The sequence below is a fragment of the Rhinopithecus roxellana genome, chromosome 6, assembly GCF_007565055.1.
Source record: "Rhinopithecus roxellana isolate Shanxi Qingling chromosome 6, ASM756505v1, whole genome shotgun sequence".
NCBI classification, from domain to species: domain Eukaryota; kingdom Metazoa; phylum Chordata; class Mammalia; order Primates; family Cercopithecidae; genus Rhinopithecus; species Rhinopithecus roxellana.
This window is the reverse complement of record NC_044554.1, coordinates 111,507,395-111,528,075: the sequence shown is the minus strand read 5'-3', so window position 1 is coordinate 111,528,075 and position 20,681 is coordinate 111,507,395. Positions and strand designations below refer to the sequence as shown.

The window sequence follows — 20,681 nt, the reverse complement described above, 5'->3', positions numbered from 1 at the left end:
TAATAACTGTCTATTAAAACTGTATAGGTCCCTTGGTTGCAAAGGATTACAGTTATCATGTGGGGAAGCAGAAAATGTTTGTTACACTGACTTTAAGTCTACATATTTCTATGACTGCAGGACATGTAACTAGAAGAGTAGACAATGAGTTCCATTATTTTTGGCAAGCATTTCCTACCTAAACCACACTGACCACTCTTTCCCCTGACCAACCAAAATGCTACAATTTGGATTTATTCCTTTTCAATGTCCTGGGGTATTTTATTCTGTTGTTTCCTGCCTTGTTTGGGTACGTACTGACTCACTAATAAAAATAATAACTTCTTAGTTATATTTTAAAGGAATAATAGCAAGGAGTCCAATGCTTATGAAGTACAGAAATAATATTCAGCATTGGGTAAATTAATAGATACATGGGTTGAAGGAAGCATGGATCGATGCTTGCTGAATAAAAGACTGAATGATTTCCAATATTTATACATTCTTAGTTTGCAAACATTTTTTGATTTTATTAGCTTTTGACCACATGTGATATACACGTAACTGTGTAGCACAATCTCCTCAGTCAAAAACAGCGGAGATAAATACTTACCTATTTACTTCACTAGTTGTTGCAAAATGAAATAAGGTGACATTCATGAAAAAGTTCGGACAAATGAAAGGATGGAGAAAGAAATGTTAAATTGTTGACACACTTTTCATTTTGTAGTGTCTTCCAGTCTTCAGACCTCAAATAATTCACATCAGATATCAGAGTATGGGTGTGTCTTAGTTATATTTAACATATTCAATGTATTTAGCATGAAATTTAGCATAATTTAAAATTTCTCATACATTTTAGGCCCATTTTAACTTAAAGTCATGATTTCTAAAATCAAAAGGTAAGTGCAAACAAATTTTCCCAGAGACTTTCACTTCTAGCCAAAATAGAGAAACAGGAACTAGATGAACCCTCTTGCCTGAAACAAATAAATCTTCTACAAATATAGGACACAACATATTTCGAGACACTGGATATCGAAGAAAGCGAAGGAGGGCACTGATTTCTGATCGATAGGGAGTAAATGAAGCGAGTCCCATTTATCCTAAGCTTATTGCCTTAGAGAGTTTTCAGACTAAAGCGGATGACGGAAAACGTAGGTGGGACCCAGGAGACTCTGAGCTAAACAGATGGAGCTGAGAGTCCGGGGAGAACAAGGCAGCTACAGTTTGCAGCTAAAGGGTCCAAGAGAGGAGCAAACAGCATGGAAAGAGAGCTTTGGAGATCTGCTGAGGCCCACTGAAAACTAGCTAAATACAGAACAGGGCACACATGAGAGAAACTCTCCAAGGTTGGAGAAAGAATGACCTGGAAGGATTGGAGGCAATGGTGCCCTGATACACACACAGGACAGGAAATAGTATCCGCTCAGATAAGCTACTCTAAAACAATCTCATGATTCATAGACATTTCATAGAATTCACAAAAGGGTCCTATTTTTGTAGTGGGGATAATTAGTCCTAAAACTGAGCATAGGGCTAATTATAATCACAGTAAATTATAATTAATATTACATTTCCACCTAGTAAATCTTTAAAGCTAGACCTGAAGGAATCAAGTTATTTCCAAGGGCCTTATCTGAATGCCAGAAACATAGCTCTGAAATTTGTATAGGAATATTCAAATATCCAGCATTTACAATAAAAAATTCATAATATCTGGCATCCAATCAAAAATTACCAGGCTTGCAGAGAAGCAAGACAATACAAATCTTATTCAAGGAGGTCAATCAATTGAAATTGACCCAGAGCTGATGCAACTTTGAACATTAGTGGACATGGACATTAAAACAATTATTACAGCTGCATTCCATATGTGCAAAATGTTCAGTGAAGACATGGACAATATTAACAAGACCCAAATTGAAATCCCAGACAGGAAATGGATACTGCGCACAACAAAAACTACACTGGATGAGATTCACAACAAACTAGTTAATGCAGAAGAAAATATTAATGAACTTGAAGACATAAGAATAAAAATAATCCAAAATAAAACCCAGGGAAAAGATAAATTTAAAAATGAACAAAGCAGCATTGAGATATGTTAAAACTTCAAGCAGCCTAATATACATGCACTTGAAACCACTGGAGAACACACACACACACACACACACACACACACACACACACAGAGACAGACAGACAGAGACAGAGAGAGAAGTGGAAGCAGGGAGATACTTGAAGAAATAGTGCCCCCAGATTTCCAAATTTGATGAAAAGGACAAACTCACAGATATTTAAAAAGCACTTGCCTAACCCAAAGGCATTTTATGTTTCCTTCTAGAACTTTTCTAGTTTTAGATTGAACATTTTTATTTATGATCCATTTTGAGTTAATATTTTCATATGGTGTCAGGATATATCAAAGTTCTTTTTTTCACATATCATTATCCACATTGCAAGCATCTTCAAAATTCATTGTTGGCTGGGCGTGGTGGCTCACAGCTGTAACCCCAGCACTTGGGAGGCAAAGGCGGACAGATCTCCTGAAGATAGGAGTTTGAGACCAGCCTTGCCAACATGGTGAAACCCCACCTCTACTAAAAGTACAAAAAAAAAAATAAAAAAATTAGCTGGGTATGCTGCTACCCACCTGTAGCCCCAGCTACTAGAAATCCCAAGGCACAAGAATTGCTTGAGCCCAGGAGGTGGAGGTTGCAGTGAGCCAAGATTGCACCACTGCACTCCAGCCTGGGTGATAGAGCGAGACTGGGTCTTAAAAAAATAATAATAATAATTAAGAGAATTTAAAAATAAATATATTTATTTATAGACTATATACCCCCACACAGTGGAAGAAAATTTGCAAATATATAGCTGATAAAGAAATTTATGAAAAACTCTCAACTCACTGGAAACCAAGTAACCCAATCAAAAATACGTCCGAGATTTTCAGAACACCTTTAGCGAAGAGGATATGTGGATGGAAATAGCCATGTGTAAAGATGCTTAACATCATTAGCCATTGCAAAATACAAATTTAAACTGTACCAAGATGCCACTAAACACTTATTTAAATGGCTCATATTGAAGACTGATTATTTTGAGTGTGGGCAAGGATCTGGGGGAACTGGAAGCCTCAGAAGCTGCAGGTAAAATTCTAAAATGGCTCTGGAAAATAATTTAACGGTTTCTGAAAAAGTTGAGCATATGCCTACCGTATGATCTAGCTGTTCCACTCTTAGCTATTTACCTTACTTGAGTGAAATGTAAGCATATGTTTATATAAAAACTTGTACATAAATGTTTATAAAAGCTTTTTTGGTAATAGCCCCAAACTTGAAGTAACACAGATGTCCATCACCATGTGAATAAATACACAAACTATGGTATAGGCATACGATCAAGTATTACTTGATGACAAATAAATAACTATTGATCCATGCTGCAATATGAATAAATCTCAACATAATTATACTTAGTGCAAGTTGTCAGACTATAAAAGACCACCTACTTTAATAACTCCATTATCTAAAATGTTAGAAAATGGAAAGTAATACATAGTAACAGAAAAAAAAAGATTGATTTTCCTTAGGGATGGAAAAAGGTAGTGGAATTGTTAGGGAGAGACAGATCACAAGGGAGCATAAGGCACCTTCTGGGAATGGCACATATGTTCATTGCCTTGACCCTGGTGTTCTCACGGGTTTGCACACGTGCACACGTCAATACTTATTAAACTGTACATTCTAAATATGCGCAGTCAACTATACTTCAGTGTACTTATTAAACATGGTGTCCAGTATTTGTATTATTTTTCAAGAACAAAAGAGGTAATCATCTTTTTTTGACCTGCTTTTAAGATACCATCTCTTAACTTAGCTGACGTCAATAATCTGTAAGTTTATGCAATGAGTTTAGTACTTACTAAATACGACAAACACCAGTGAAGAGTCCCTGAAAAGACTAGCCTAGCAACTATAAGGCACCCTTTCCCTAAAGGACTTGCTGGAGGTCATAATTTTTGCACTGAAGTCTAAAGGACATCTACTGGCCTAGGTTCTCCATTAAGTATGTTTTACTATGGGACTGTTTTTGATACCTATGCCAAGGGATGCCTTAATAATAGCAACCACTTTGCCTCTGGTTCTTTCTTTCTTCTTTATATTTTATATATATTTTGTGAAACAGTGTCTCACTCTGTCACCCAGGCTGGAGTGCAGTGGCACAATCTTGGCTCACTGCAACCTCCACCTCCCGGGTTCAAGCGATTCTCCTGCCTCAGCCTCCCGAGTAGCTGGGACTACAGGCATGCACCATTGGGCCTAATTGTTATATTTTTAGTAGAGATGGGGTTTTGCCATGTTGGCCAGACTCATCTCGAACTCATGGTGTCAAATGATCCACCGACCTCGGCCTCCCAAAGCGCTGGGATTACAGGTGTGAATCACCGTGCCTGGCCCATCGTTCTTTCTAGGGTTGGAATATTGTCCAGTTGGAGCTTGATGTGATCCTGAAGCCTGGTTGAATGTCCTCAGCTTTCACACAGGTGAACAAAGGCCCAGAGAGCAGCGACCATCCACCTGACACGTAACAGGTGCCCCACTCAACCAATGCTAAGGGTGAGTCTATTGATTCCCTGTTTCCCTCCTTCACTCTACCTCAGTGAACCATATTCCACTGGAGGAGTTTTCCGTGTGAAGTCACACAGTTAAGAAGCTTCCACAAGGCCCCAGTGAATTGTCAGCTTTTTTGGTTTATGAAAAACAAAATGAAAAATACGAACCTGTTCTGTTGTGCGCACATTTTGTCAGATGTAATTTTAAATTGTCTCATAATGCCTAAATGCCTTATGATCTCTTAATATTGCACTTGAACTTTTCATAAAAAGGAAGATACAGACACTGAAAGAACACACACATTATGTCTCCGTAGTAGGAAAATAATACAAACTTTCTGAAGCCCTAAAGATGAGGGAGGGCGTGCACAAGGAGTTATGTAACTTCCTCCCTCTCTGTTGACTAAATCCCTATTGCTGGGACTGTAATAAAAATATTAGATTTGAGGGTCCTGTAAAATTCCAATCACTCTATTTCCTTCATGAGGTACAAGGTGTAAGATAATTGAAATACTGCATTTGAGGTATAGCTTTTGACTTAAAAAAAATCCAACAAATAAAACCAGAAGAAACAATTACTACTCATTTACTGCCCTCTGTTCCTGGAACCTTATGTATGAGCTTAGATTCATTTTATGTACTTTACTGATAAAATGAGGACAATTAAAATTTTAAAAATCAATAAAATATAAAGCCAAAATAACATAAATAGATTTTCACTAATATCCTGAAAGTCATAAAAGTAATTTATGTTCTATCAATTATATTAAACTTTCTGAAATACTTTAGGATGATTTAAGTTTTGAGTGATAAAAGAATTTATTTATTTTTATTTATACCTTTTCTTATTTCTTCTAGAAATTACCAATTAAACAACTAAGCTTCCTTTTCAGTATGAAGAGCAATGGTGGATAAGAAAAACGATGAACCAGACATGCCCTTGCTAATATTAAGTATTAGTGAGGTGCCCTTCAGGCTGATTCACTAACCTTCATGATACCTAAGTGTCTATCAGACGTGGTCCTTCACTGTGTGCTCAGATGGAGAAGATGAACCACAAAGCAGCCTGGTATGATGGAATGTGCCAAAACCTAGAATCAGGCAGTGGGGTTTTGAGCCCTGGCTCTCTCATTAACTGTGTTTTGTTGGATCTCAGTTTTTTGAAATGAGAAGACTGAACGAAATTACCTCTAAAGTTAGGTCCTCATTTAAAATATTTTATATTAGGGATGAAAGATTCTCCAGCATAGGAGGAACTAGGCACTATGCAGAAAATGACAGATACCACTGGTCAGGATGAGGGAACCTGGGAATTCAGAAAGAACTACAGGCTCAGGAACAGGGAGGTGTAGGGATCAGAGTAGGTGGGAGGGGCTGAGATTTAAGTCAAAAATCAAGCTGGAGAATGGTACCTGCAACCATGAGTTATATAAAAAAAAAAAAAATCCCCTTCTTAGCAGGACTCTGGTTCTGTGATATTCTCATGTTCATAGATAGTGGTTCTGAAGCCAGGTATCTGAGAAAAGAAAAGGGGCAGGAAAAGGACCATATTATGTTATGGCAGCAATTGGTGAAACGTCATAAACCTTGTATGAGTTTGCCATGTCCCAGAGCCTGTGAGCCAGTGGCTGATCTGATCATTTAGAGGGAGGGCATTCCACAGGAAGAGAAGAGAAAATACAAAAGAGACTGAGTAAAGGTCAACAAGAAAGCTTCACAAAGATTCAAAGTCTTATAGAGGACTCGCTTGGAAAGTGAAAAGCATGGAAAGGGAATCAGTGCTAAAATCCAGGAGGGAAATTCTTTAAGCCATGAAAAGGAGGAGGATGATCAATTCCTAAGAAGGATAGACTGAGGAAAAGTTTGGAAAGAGGATGAAATGTCCCAGGATGGGGAAGTTCTGTTGATCTAAACCAGAAGGGGCAGGAAAGAATAGAAAAGGAGACAGGAGGTATTTTGGCAAAGGGAGAGCATTAAAGTAGGTTTTGCTTTTTATGAGAAGACAAAAAAGGGAGGGCATGAACACCTCCAGATTTAACAAGAGATAGTTTATCAAAACATGAGTTTTGGAAATGTAACAGCGGGAAAATGAAAGAAGAGGAGAGAAAGAACTAACAGAAGAGAAAATAAAAAAGAGACTGAGTGAAGGTCAACCAGAAAGCTTCACAAAGATTTAAAGTATTGAAGAGGACTCACTTGGAAAGTGAAAAGGGATTCCAGAATTAAGAAAACTAGGCAGCCTCCAAATCTCTAGTTGTCCCCTGAGTCATGCAGGTGCTGAATGGGCTACAAGAAGATAAAATAATAAAACTTGTATTTGAGTTGCCATCCAAGTTAAGTGTTCATTAAAATGAAAAACCAACCATCAGAGAAACATAACAGAATGCAGAGTTTCCACAACATTCATGATGCCCAAGATAAAATTCAAAATCACTCAACATATAAGGACATTTTAAACTGTGGTCCATTTTTGAGACGAAAATATAGTCAACAGAGACCAATTCTAAGAAGGTTCAGATGTTAGAATTATCCTACAAGGGTTTTAAAGTGAGGAGACCCATTTATTAAACAACAAAAATACTACCGATGAATTAAAAAAAAATCCAAGCAGAAGATAGATATTATGGAAAAAGAACTAAGTGGAAATTTTAGAATTCGAAAATGCAATATCCAGAGCTAAGCACTGAATACACAAACCACAAAATGCAGAACACAGAGGAGAGAGTCATTAAATGTGAAGATGGAGCCACAGAAATTAAATCTGTAAAAGAGAGAGAAAAGTAGCTTTGAAAAATGATGAGCCTCAGAGAACTGTAAAGCAATATAAGCTGTATAAAACATGCATAATTATCATCTTAACAAATTAAGAATGGGACCGAAAAAATGTTTGACAAGATAATGGCCACCAAATTCCCAAAGACAGTGCATTTGAAGATTCGAGGTGATCTTTGCACCACTAGGGGAATAAATATGAAGAAAATCATGCCTAGGCACATAATATTGAAATATTGAAAACCAAAGAAAAATCTTAAATGCAGACAAAGAAAAATAATACAGCACATACAGGGAACTATGAATCAAATGACTTCACTTCTCAGCAGGAAAAACTCATTCTAGAACTCAGTGGAATGCCATCTTTAAAGTGCTGAAAAAGAAATAAAAATCCTGTCAGATTAGAATTTTACATCCAGGAAAATATATCATTTAAGGATGAAATCAAAGTAAAAATGCAGGTGGGATTCATGAGTAATATTTCACAAAAAATACATTCCTATTGAGTCAAAATGACTTGAGTTAATTCATTTTTTAATGTCCTAAAAGGAAAATGACAGACACACAAGCCAGATTGAGACCATAGGCTGTATCTTTGCTATCCCTGCCCTTGTGGTAAAACAAGCACTAGAAGTAGAAGGTAAGAAGACTATTAAATTTCCACAAAGTATAATACCTAGAGCTGGCAAAAGTGAGCAAGTCCCTGTGGACAGAAGCTGACATTCTTCATGGGTCATAGGCAACTTCAAAATGCAAAGGCTTCATCAGCTTTTTCACAGGATGAAAACCTTGAGAAGAAACACCAACATTTTACTAATTCATTGGTAGAATATGATGTTCCTCATGAGAAAATGGTGCCAAGTGATGAATAAGGATTGACTTCTTGCCACGTTCTAGGTACACAAATGGGTAAACAGGAGATATTATGATTATTAATCACCACGTTCATCAGAGAGGCATCAAGTGAGTCCTTGATCCTGAACGGATTTTGGTAGTTGAGTTCAGATTGAAACCCACAGAGTCAAGGTTTCGCGTCTACTCTTCAATGCAAAGAACCAGTTGAGGTTAGTGGCTAATAACTCATCACTTTTGGCTTTGGAGACAAGGGTGGAATGAGAATGAAAAATAGAATGTTAAATATCCACCTATATAAATAGAAAGCAGAGACTTTTCGTCTCTACCCTCAGACAAGATGATTACTCCTTAAGTGTGTTTCTGAATTAACAGTTTTTTTGGACCTGGTGGAACTAGATTACTCATTGGCAAAAATGGCTAGGAAAGGAATCTTACAAGCTGGAAACTGTGCTTTTGGAATCTGTTATATTGATCCTAATTATCAAATATCTTAAATGCTATATACATCTGTAGGCCGATATAAATTGTGTAATATATGTACAATTGTCATCCTAAGAAAGACTGAAATGGAAAAATATTTTTGAAAATAATGGCACAAAATTCTCAAATATGGTGAAATAATTTAAAGAATCAAGATGCTTAGCAAACTCCTAGCAGGATAAATATGAAGGAATCCATGGCCAGTCACATACAAGTCACCAAATATAGAAAATCAAAGATAAGGAGATATTCTTGAAAGCAGAGGAAAGAGAAAACAGATATAAAATATAAACAATTACAACATCAGATAGATTGAAGAATTTTAGATAAAATGGGGTCTCAAATTATAAGTAATACAAAGAATTATCTCCAGTACCTATCTCCATGCTTGATGTAAAGCTCTGTCAAGTAATAAATGCATACTATATGCAAACACTTTCTTTCATGGGGAGTCTCTTAACAATTATATGAGATAATGCATATATCATATTCCCTTTTTCCAGATGTGTAAAAATAAATTAAATTAGGTCCTACATTTGTTACTTTCTACCTGTGTGATTTTTTTTCTGGGGTTGGAGGGTGATTGGTTAGAGATGGCATCTTACTGTGCTGCCCAGACTGGATTCCAGCTCCAGTGATCTTCCCACACTAGCCTCCTGAGTAGATGGGACCACAGACACACACCACCATGCCATGTCCAGCTCTATCTGTGTGATCCCTACCCAGTTACCACTTGTCTCACCCCAAAGCCCATACTCTAACGATTGTCCCATCCTACCCATACCCTCTGGGACCTGCTCCTGAAGAGCCTATGAGAGGCGACCATGTAAAAAGAGGCTGTTGGCTGGGCGCAGTGGCTCACGCCTGTAATCCCAGAACTTTGGGAGGCCCAGGAGGGTGGATTGCTTGAGGTCAGGTGTTCAAGACCCGCCTGACCAACGTGGCAAAATCCCGTCTCTACTAAAAATACAAAAATTACCTGGGTGTGGTGGTGGTGGGCACCGTAATCCCAGCTGCTTGGGAGGCTGAGACAGGAGAATCGCTTGAACCTGGGAGGTAGAGGATGCAGTGAGCCAAGATCACACCACTGCACTCACTGGGCAACAGAGGAAGACTCTGTCTCAAAAAAAAAATGGAAAGGGTTTTAAAGTGAAGTTGCCTTGTCCTCCCTGATTTGGGTGCTCAAAGGTAAAGTAATGCTTCATCTTTTGTGGCAGGTCCTGCTGTGAGCCCCATACATGGATTAGTTTGTTGAACCCTCATGCAACTCTTACTATGAAGGTCCTATAAAACTTAGGCAAGGAGGTTAAGCAACTTATCCAAAATGACACTGGTACCTTAGGATCCTGAAGACCAAACTTTGAACAGCTATGTCTGCTGCTTCCAGAGACTGAAGGACTGATAATGCTTGTCTTGATGCCTAATGTAATACATACTGACACAAAGAAGTTTCCCTTCCAGAAAAGCTCTAAGCAAAGAAACTCAACCCAAACCTTTGCTTTCTCTTCAAACCTGAGGCTGAAAGGAGAGGCTTTACTTTGGCTGGAGTTAACTGTTCAACTGGGTGTCCTTACTTTCTGCTCAGAAGGTGAGTGCCATCTTCTAAGGCTAAAGTTGTACAGTCTCATGTTTGTAGTTTATATCTTCTGTGAAACTTAAGTTTGTATTCTTTGCTCAAGAATGAATACCACTTTCAAGTTTCCAGGAGCCAATTCCAGAGGATTATCACTTCAGGAGGTTTCTTCTCGGGACCAGTGGCTCCTGCCTCTACCGGGGCCAACAGTGTGGTGGATTACCCTGTGATCCTTAGCAGCTGTTAGCAGGTGTTCAGGTGCCCCCATGCTCAGGAGAAAGGAGGCTGCAACAAGGACCTCTTCTTTCCAAATTCTAGGGGTTCAATAGGCAAGAATGAACCTAGCAATAAATAACACATCTAAAAGAAGGCTAACTCATTGAATACACATCCAAAAAAAGACAACCAATGGTGCTCAAGAAATATCTGCACAAGAACAAATAAGAATTTGCCAAATGTAAATTGCTGTACCAGTAATCAGTAAATGAATGAGACCAAACAAAAGTGAGTCCAGCTGGAATATTTTCCTAAGAGGCTAATGCCTTTCCTTCCATCAAAGTCTCCCAAGATGAACTCTAAGAATAGCATATACAATGGAAAAATAACTATTCCAACACATCTACTACACTGACATTACTGTGACCTAAACATCACAGGGTCCATCCAGTGTTGGTTCCCAGTGTTGACTCCTGCTACCAGCTCATCCCTCATCCACTACAGAACTTTCATGAACACATCATCTCCAATTATTTCAGTCTGTCATGTTGTTATTGCACTACAGCGACCTACGAGACAAACTCCAAAGCTACAAATTTTGCAGGCAAACAACAACTTAAGTGGGTTCTTCTTTGAGAAAAGGAACTGAATATTCTTTTCCTTCTAGCTAATGGATTTCACCATCATCTCACTGGAGGCCATCAAAGATTTTAAAGAAACAAGGACAGGGTATGACTAGAACTGCATGTTGGACAGTGAAGGCAATGTCTAAGCTCATATTTGGGTTCTCCGTTCTCATATTACTGGAACTTAATAGTAGTTTACCATGTTTATTAAATGGATGATAGATGACTATTGAATTAATATGATTCATTGGAGCAAGTATTTGTTGGACACCTGATAGATATGTAAGGTGATCCCTAACTCATGATTAACAGGTTTCCTAGTATCTTTTAAATTGTTGGTGTGTGTTCCAACACTTTCCAGAAAGTTGTATTGGTGTCAATACCCTACAGTCCAATTCTTCCAAGAAGCCACTTTAATACTGGAGCCAAAGACATTTCTAACAGGAAATTCCTGAATGATCTTCTGACCTCCACAGATGTCTCTACCACATTATCACTGATGGGTGAAACTTTATTTTTAATTGAAAAATTTTATCTCAACTACTCTGTATTAAAATACATGTCCTATAGATACTAAGTAATGTAAATGTGAAACATCTAACTACTCAAATAATGGTGAAAACAGAGATCAGAGAAATGACTTGCTGATTCAAATATTTCATCATGAGCTGATAGAAGAAAATGCTTGATACTACTTACTCAGTTGAACAAAAGCATTCAACAGTAAATCCTCATCTTACATAACTCAAACAGACCAACAGTTCCTTTATCCATCAAATGAATCCAATATCATTACTCACTTCAACTCTGAACAAATAGTGTTTGGAGTTGATATTGTGGGCTAATACATGCCCCAAACCCCAACAAGTAGATATTAATGGGAATATTTTTCTAATAACAGCTAATAAACATATATATGCCCTTACATAAAATGTACACACAAAAATAGGTGTCGAAAATAAGATGACAGAGTGGAGCACAAATTCAGTCTGCTCATCAAGGACTAAGCTCCACAGTGCTCGCCTTTTTTCGGTTTAAAATATAAATATTTGAAAATATTTTAAAGTTCATTGTTACATGCATTGCTGTGCGGCTTCCCTATGTAACCCAGGTAAGGAATTTCCTCGCTAATTATCACAACCTAAGCAGAGCGGCAGATAGGTGAGGCGTACTGAGCATGGCCAAGGGTGGCTGGGCCCCACAGGATCCGCGCGAAATCCCGAACCTCGCTGGCCATCTGGGGTTTTTTTTGCGCGGAGGAGTAAACGTTTCCCAAGTCCCTCACACTCTGGACTACTAGTGAGGTTCTGCCAGAATTCCTTAGGCCGCCGCCCACTCCCCTTTCTCTGAAAGTCACTAATTTCCTGGAAATAATTCCAGGCACGCATTGCTTCATTAAAGTTAATGAAGCACGTGTCCGCGACAGCAGCCAGCGCCAGCGCCGGCGCCTGAGGGAGAGCCCCGCGCGCTTCCCGGGAAGAGCTCCTCTGCAAGCTCTGGCCCAGGGGGTGTGATTGTGAAAGGGGGAGGGGCTCTGCCTCCCGCCGCTGACCTCTTCTCCCGAAAGCCCCGCAATCGTGGGAACCAGCTGCACCTGCCAGCCCGGCCTCGAAGCAGCGTAGGATCTCCAGCCCCAGGGTGGCCGGCGGGAGCGGGTGCATGGGCAGAGCCCTGCTGCTGGCCGCGGGTCTACGAAACATCACACGTTCTCGCAACCCCAGCGATCCGCCAACCGTCCTCAGTCACGGACCCCTGCAAGGGATGCAGAGGCACCGGCGGCTGCTCACACTCCCTCCACAAACCTGCCGGAGTCTCCACTCGCCGGCCAACTGTAGCCTCCACCTGCGCCCCATGCCCCCGCACAAGCCCCCTCCGTCGCGGGTCCCTTACCTTGTGGCCTTTCCCAGGGGGACACCTGACGCTGTTGGAGACTCCTGCGGTTTGATTCATGTCCAGAGGAAGTTGAGGGGCCCAGATTCTCTACCTTCAAAACTTCCTAGGCGCGTGGAGGGTGGCGGCGGAGGTGCGCGCCTCGCAGGAGACGCGAGGTGGGTCCTCCTTCTGCAGCCGAGTCTGGGCGAGTGCGAGGGGAGCCTCCACGCTGCAGGCTTCTGTGCAGGGGCGGTAAAATCCGCAGCCCTGAGCTGGAGAAGGAGAAGCAGCTGCTGGGACCCCGGAGGGAACCCGGGCCGGCGCCAGCGGCTCCGAGGGCGTTCTGCCCAGCGCTGCCTCCACGGGAAACAGTCCAGGACGCTCAAGACCAGAAGCCGGAGCAAACCCAAAAGGAGCTCCAAGGAGGTGTGTGTGGGGAGAGTCAGGGGGACGTAGGACAAGGCTCTTCCCTGCGCAAGGGGTGGGGAAACCCGCGAAAGCCGGGGAGTCGCGCGCACTCACGCCCTCGCGCCACCAGGGCAGAGCCACCGCTGCAGGGAGCCCACGGGTGCGCGCTCCGCTCCAGCGCGGATCTTTCCACAGCCCCCTCACCCTCAAAAGCTCAGGCTGGAGGGGTCATCAGTGCGGACTCGGGCACCCCACCCAACCTGCAGGGTTAAGGAGGGACTGGAGCCCACTCTTGCCTACAGCTTCTGCGCAGGGCTCCAGCCGCCAAATCTTCCCAGGATGGTCGGGAGGGGGCATAAGAGGTTTTGCCAGGAACCACTGCACAGGCGAAAGAGAGACAGTGGAGTGGGCGGAGGAGGAGCTGGGACGGTACCCGGGCTCGTTAGCACAGGCTGCACAAGCTACAGCTGAGGGATGCCAGCACTCTGTCAGCTGGGCGGGCGCTGCGCGCTGAGGCTCAATCGGTGCCATTGGTGGGCGGCCCAATTGGCCTGACCAGGGCCGTATTTGGGGGAGAGCAAAAGAGTACATCCATTCCTTTCTGCAATAGAAGTCTCTGCAGCTTCCCAATACTTTTTTTTTTTCTTTTTCTCTGTTTCCTTCTTCTTTTTATTTTGGCACCTGTGAAGTCATGATCCAATTAGTCAGCGTTTAGACACAGGTGAAAGGAAATTGACCCCAGGGAACTAAGAAAAACGAGTCAAAAAAGAGTAGCTGCTTCATGAAGACTGCATTGCAACATTTTAGGATCGCAAGTCTGAACAGGGTACCAAGGGCACGTTAGGATACAGCCATATTATTTGACAAAATGTTAAGTTTTATCCAGGCAGAGATAGTTGAGTTTGGATATTCTGAATGGTAATCAAGCCACATAATTTGGCTTCTATTTCACAATCCCAAATTCTCGGTTTGAACGTGTATAAATTGAGGGAAGAAGTTAGACTCATTTATGAGGACCAGAGCTACACTTTCTTCCTCCAGTGCACTGGCTTGGTAACAGAAGTACATCCCCTTACATTGTGCATTTAAAAAAGGGAGATTTATTTTAGTTCTACTGTTTGCTGATATTCATGGTCATTTCTTTAATGTTCCCAATTCCAAGTTGGAATAATCCCCATTTTGTAAAATTGTGTTTGGTTGCTTTTGGCTGCTGAAGACATTCAAAAGCAACCCATGAGATGAATATGGAGGCTCAGCTTGGAGATCAGCGTAATGCAGAGCTTGGCTGTGCATGCAGATGTTGGTTGGCATTTTGGCTTTGCCACCTCCTAGTGCACATCCTTGGGCAATTTATTTCTCTCCTATATTCTTACATCTGTAAGGTCGGTGTTATAGCTGCACCTTTCCACGTGAGGAAACTGAGGCTCAGAAATACTAACGTGTAGAAGGTGCTTCGCACAGTAGTGGGTGTTCATCAGCTGTTACTACTAACTGCCTGTAACAATTGCTAGCACTTCACATTGATTTACAGACACTATTGCTCAATTCCAGTTTTCTGCTAACAACTACTCATGCATTTATCTGTGATTACTTGTGTATTTTCCCTCTCCCACTTTGACTGTGAGCTCCATTATGGTGGAAGAGAGGGCCCTTGAGATGGATTGGAGGGAGCAGCATGAGCAGTGGCCCTGAGAGGAGCTCATCATGATCTCGAGCTTGATGACTCACCCTCGCGTTAGGAAAGACATTTCATTAATCAAGCTTGAAAACTTTGCACAGAAAAAGATAAGAAAGATGCTGTTGATGTCTAATTGGTTTTATGTCACTTATGTGACAGTATGTTTGACTCTGATGTAATCAGTTATGATTTAGTAAAATAACAGCGATTTTTTCTTCCATGGCACAAATAGTTTTCTTCCTAAAAATTCCTGCATTGTGAATTTGGGGTTTCACTATGTTTTCCTCTTCTTTTTTTTTAAATGCCATCTGCTTTCATTTTAAAAAATTGTGGTATATAGTAATATGAACAGATCAGTTTTGACAGTTATGTATATTTGTATAATCCATACCCCTGTTAAGACAGGTAACATTGCCGTCACCCCCCAAAGGATACTTCTTCCTGATAAACTACCCCCATAAGCAACAACTGTTTAGATTTTATCACCATAGACTAGCTTTGCTTTGAAATTTGAAATTTAGAATTTCAAATAAATGAAGTCATGCATTATGAACGTCACTGAATGCAATGTTTATGGGGTCCATCATGCTTTTGCATGTCTCAGTAGTTCATTTTTTGTTGTTAAATAACATTCTATTGTATGGATGTACCACTATTAATATATCCATTCTCTTACAAATGATTACATGTGTTAATTCTAATTTTTGACTATTTGTGGATCAAGCTGCTTTAAATGTTTATGTACAGGGGTTTTATTTTGTGAACTCATGCTTTCATTTATCATGTATTGATATGTAGAAGTGGAATTATTAGGTCCTAAGGTAGATGCAGGGTTGTTTGTTGTTTGTTTTTAGAAACTGCCAAATCATTTTCCAAGATGTTAGTACCATTTTAAAACTCCTTAGGTATCTATTATTGCATAGCAAATAGAGATGCTCCTTGACTTACAATGGAGTTACAACATGATAAACCCATCATAAGTCCAGATATTCCTGAACTAACAGTGGAGTTACAGCATGATAAATCCATTATGAAGTCAAAAAAATGTAAATCAAACTACAGTAAGTTGGGGACCATCCTTAATTTGAAAACAGGGAGGTTTTAAACAAAGCACATTTATTGTCTGGGAGTTTCTGAGGATCTTGAATTCAGGCAAGGCTTAGCTCTGTCCTCTGCATCAGGGTATCTCACTAGACAGCAATGAAGTTTTCATCTGGTGCTGCAGTCTCATCAGAAGGCTCCACTAGGGAAGGATTTGCTTCTAAGTTCACTCGTGTGGCTCTTGGCAGAATTCAGTTCCTCAAACACCTCTAGAGTGAGGTCTGTAGTTCTTTGTTGGTGACTGGTCAGAGGATACTTTCATTTCCTTGCCATGTGAGCGTCACCAGCCAGTGTCATCAGGAAAAGCGCTCAAGAAGAGCCAGAGAGTACAAGCAAGATGGAAATCACAATCATATATAATCTGATCCTGGAAGTGACATTTCACCACTTATGTTTTATTCTATTGATTAGATGCAAGTCACCGGGTTCATCCCACACTCAAGTGGAGGAGATTTTGCAAGAATGTGAATGCCAGGTGGATGGGATTGTTGGAAGCCTTGTCAGAAGCAGCCTTCCACAATCTGCCCTCTGGCCCCCAGTGATTTGTGTTTCTCCCCATGTGAAATACATTCACTTTCTTTCAAGATTACCGAAAGTCATTTCATTACAGCATCAGCTCAAAGTCTAGAATTCAATCATCAAAATCAGTTTCATGTGTGAAGGAGGCTCCTCGGGGTACTTCCTGTGTATAGCTTTCCTCCATGTTTAGACATGTAGAAGTTAAGAGATAAGGTAGTTTCTCACACGTATTCAACACATAATGGTGGGATGGCCATTAGATAACAGGTGTAGGCACACCTGTTCCAAAAAGAGAGCACTGGAGGCACGAAGGAGTTGCTGCTCTAAAGCAATTCTTAAATCCAGCCAGGCAAAGGTTGGGATTTCCTGGTCTGAGGGAGTACTTGTCGAGTTTCTCCACAGTAAAATTACTATCATCCTTTCTCATTTGCATACTGTACTCTTTGTAAGGAGGTGTCTACATGCAGCCTACACTGAAGGAGTGAGGAGTTGTGCTCCACCTCCTTGACGACAGAGCGTTTGCATACTTTTTTTTATTATACTTTAAGTTCTAGGGTGCATGTGCACAATGTGCAGGTTTGTTACATATGTATACATTTTTAACATTCTCCCCCACGGGAGACCTGTCTCTTCTCACCCATTCATTTATTTATTATTTAACTATAAAGCATGAGTTTATGAATATTTGTATGATATTTTGGGTTATAATTCAATACTACTCTTATTTATTTTCGCTCACATTATGCCAACTTTGGCCATTGGATGATCTTTAGTGGCTCCGTGCACCTTTGGTCACACCCCCATTAGTGTGTGTGTGTGCGTGTGCGCGCGTGCATGCGCATGCGCATGCAATATTTCCTTTATAGCACTACAAGGTGCTTCAGACTCATCTTGTACATTTCCTACCACTAGAATCAGCCACTTCTCCAAGGAGCCCTGGTTATTTTTATTAGACAATGGTATTAGGAACGAATGTCTGGGTATGACTTGTACTCATTGCTACTGTTTCGGAGTCCTCTAGCTGACAGAGAATGGTAATGTGTTTGTATATACTAACACAGGTCATACACAAGTATCTAGAAATATTTTTATATTTAACTGTGTATGTCTATATTAGGCCAAATATTAATTCATACTAATGTCTCCAACTCTAATACATTGCCACACGAATCATTCCAGCCTTCTTCTCTTACTTGTCTGTAAATGCCCACTCCAACAGTGGTAAATCTGGCTCCTACCTTCCACCAACCGTTCAATTCGTTGTTCAGTTCTACTCTATATGTACAGTGGTATCAGAATGTTTAACTTGTAGCCAGTGAGAAACGGTGTTATTAACTAGAATGCAGTGGCAGTGCTGGGTAAAGTTTCTTTTGACTCTGTCTTACAGACTCATTTCCAAAGTTGCTTATGTCAGCACCTTTTCTCCTCCCTCTTCAGTGAGATTGTGTCACACATTTTTAATAAAGTTGGTTTTGTCACATTCTGCATTCTATTCTAGGATTCACTGACCTCCTAAATACTATTTTAAATTTACATACATTAATATTTACTTTTTATTCTCAGTGTAATGTATTCACATTGTGTCATACAAAACAGTTTCACCACCCTAAAAGTTCTGAGCTTCACCTATTCACTCCCCAGCCCCTGAAAATGGTGATTTTTATTATCTCTGTTTTTGTCACTTTCAGATTGTCATATAATGGAAATCATACAGCATGCAGTCTTTTCGGACGGACTTCCTTCAGTTAACAACATGCATTTAAGATTCATCCATCTCTTTTTTGGCTTAATAACTTATTTCCTTTTATTACTTAACAATATTTCATTCTATGGCTATACCGTAGTTTCCTTATCCATTTACATATTGTAGAACATCTTGGTTACTTCTAGTTTTTAGTGATTATAAATCAGTCTTCTGTAAACTTTTCAATGTAGATTTTTTTGTGTGGATGTAAAGTTTCAACTCCTTTGGGTAGATACCTAGGAAAGTGATTGCTGGATCATACGGTGAGAGTATGTTTAGCTTTTTAAGGAACCACTAAACTGCCTTCCAAAGTTGACCATGTCATTTCGCATTCCCATAAGCAATGAGTGAGAGTTCCTATTGCTCCGCTTCCTCGCCAGTTTTTGGTATCTCCAGTTTGTTTTTGTATTTTCACCTTTCTAATTAGTGTGTAATAGTACCTCATTGCTGTTTTTGGCTTGTTAGTTTATTTTGAGATGTAGTTTTGTTCTTTTCACCTAGACTGGAGTGCGGTGGTATAATCTCAACTCACTGCAACCTCCGCCTCCTGGGTTCAAGCGATTCTCCTGCCTCAGCCTCCTGCATAGCTGGGACTACAGGTATGCACCACCACGCCCTGCTAATTTTTTGTATTTTTAGTAGAGATAGGATTTCACCATGTTGGGCAGACTGGTCTCAAACTCCCGACCTCATGTAATCCATCTGCCTTGGCCTCCCAAAGTGCTGGAATTACAGGTGTGAACCACCGGGCCCTACCTCATTGCCATTTTGATTTGAAAATCCCCAGTCACCAATGATGTTCAGCAACTCTTCTTATGTTTATTTACCATGTGTATATCTGCTTTGCAGAGGTGTCTGTGCAGATATTTTGTCAATTTTATATTGGGGTTGTTTTCTTATTGTTGAGTTTTAAGAGTTGTTTATTAAATATATATTTTGAGTATAAGTAATTAAGCAAATTTGTATTTTGCAAATATTTGCTGGTCTGTTGCTTGTCTTTCAATTCTTCCCCTTGCTTTTTTTTTTAAATTAGCAATTTGTGTATATTTATGGGTTAACGTGATGTTTTGACATATATATATATATAGTAGAAAGACTTAATCAAGCTAATTAACACATTCATCATCACAATAACATTGTGTGTGTGTGTTGAGGATGTTAAAAATGTATTCTTTCAGTGATTTTGAAATATGCAACGTGTTATTCTTAGGTGTGGTCACCATGCAGTGCAATAGATCACTAAAATTGATTTCTCCAGTCTAAGGGAGACTCGGTACCCTTTGATCTATATCTTCTCCTTTCCCACTTCCCTCCTTCATTTTCAGCCCCAGTAACTACCTTTCTTCTCTGTCTCCATGAGATCAATGTCTTTTAGATTCCACATATAAATGAGATTATATAATATTTGTCTTTAGTGCCTGGCTTGTTTCACTTAGCACAGTGTCCTCTAGCTCCATCCATGATTCTTTTAAAAGTATCTTTCACAGAGTAGATGTTTTTAATTTTAAAATATTGTACAATGTATGAATTTTTTCTTTCATGGATCATGATTTTGCTGTTCTAGCAAAAACTTTATCGCAAAACCCTAGATTGTCTCTTATGTCTACATCTAGAAGTTTTATCATTTTGTGTTTTATGATTAGGGCCCTGATACATTTTCAGTTAATTTTTATGAAAGGTATAAGGTTTGCATCTGGGTTTCCTTTTTTTTTTTTTTTTTTGGTATATGTATGTCCAATTGTTCCAGCCCCATTTTTGAAAAGACTTTTTTTTTCCATTGACTTGCCTTTGTTCCTTTGTTAAAGATCAGCAGACTCTGCATAGATTTATTTCTATGTTTTATGTTTCATTGACCTATCTACCTATTCTTTTAAATGTATCTGTCTTGATTATTACAGCTTTATAGTGAGTCTTGAAATTAGGTAATAAAAGTCCTCAACTTTGCTCTTCTTCAGTAGTGTATTGGTTATTCTAGGCCAATTCTAGGAAGGTCTTTGGCCTTCCCTTATATTTTAGCTTCTGTTTGTTGATATCTACAAAAGGGCTTGCAGAGACTTTGATTGGGATTCCAGTAAATCTATAGACAAAGTCTGGGATAATTGACATTACGTATTATCAAGTGTCCCAGTCCATGAACATGGACGATGATTCTCGTTATTTAGCTTTACTTTGATTTCTTGCATCTGAGTTTTATAGTTTTCGGCACATAGTTCCTGTTTACATGTTTCCATATGTAT

General features: G+C 39.9%; 1 protein-coding gene across 4 annotated transcripts in view; it reads right to left on the bottom strand.

Annotated features, from left to right (window-relative positions):
* DPP6 (dipeptidyl peptidase like 6) overlaps positions 1-13,889 on the bottom strand; it is a 1,166,688-nt gene extending 1,152,799 nt beyond the window's left edge. Inside the window, exons 1-2 of one of the 4 annotated variants that reach the window (XM_030933144.1) lie at positions 13,607-13,889; positions 13,013-13,266 (exon numbers count right to left, since the gene is read on the bottom strand). In XM_030933144.1, coding sequence (XP_030789004.1) covers positions 13,013-13,072 — 60 coding nt within the window. In that variant the 5' untranslated portion in view covers positions 13,073-13,266; positions 13,607-13,889. The remainder of the gene's footprint in view (positions 1-13,012; positions 13,267-13,606) is intronic. The other 3 variants (XM_030933145.1, XM_030933146.1, XM_030933147.1) reach the window with 3 other exon arrangements.
* Between the last annotated feature and the right edge of the window lie 6,792 nt (positions 13,890-20,681).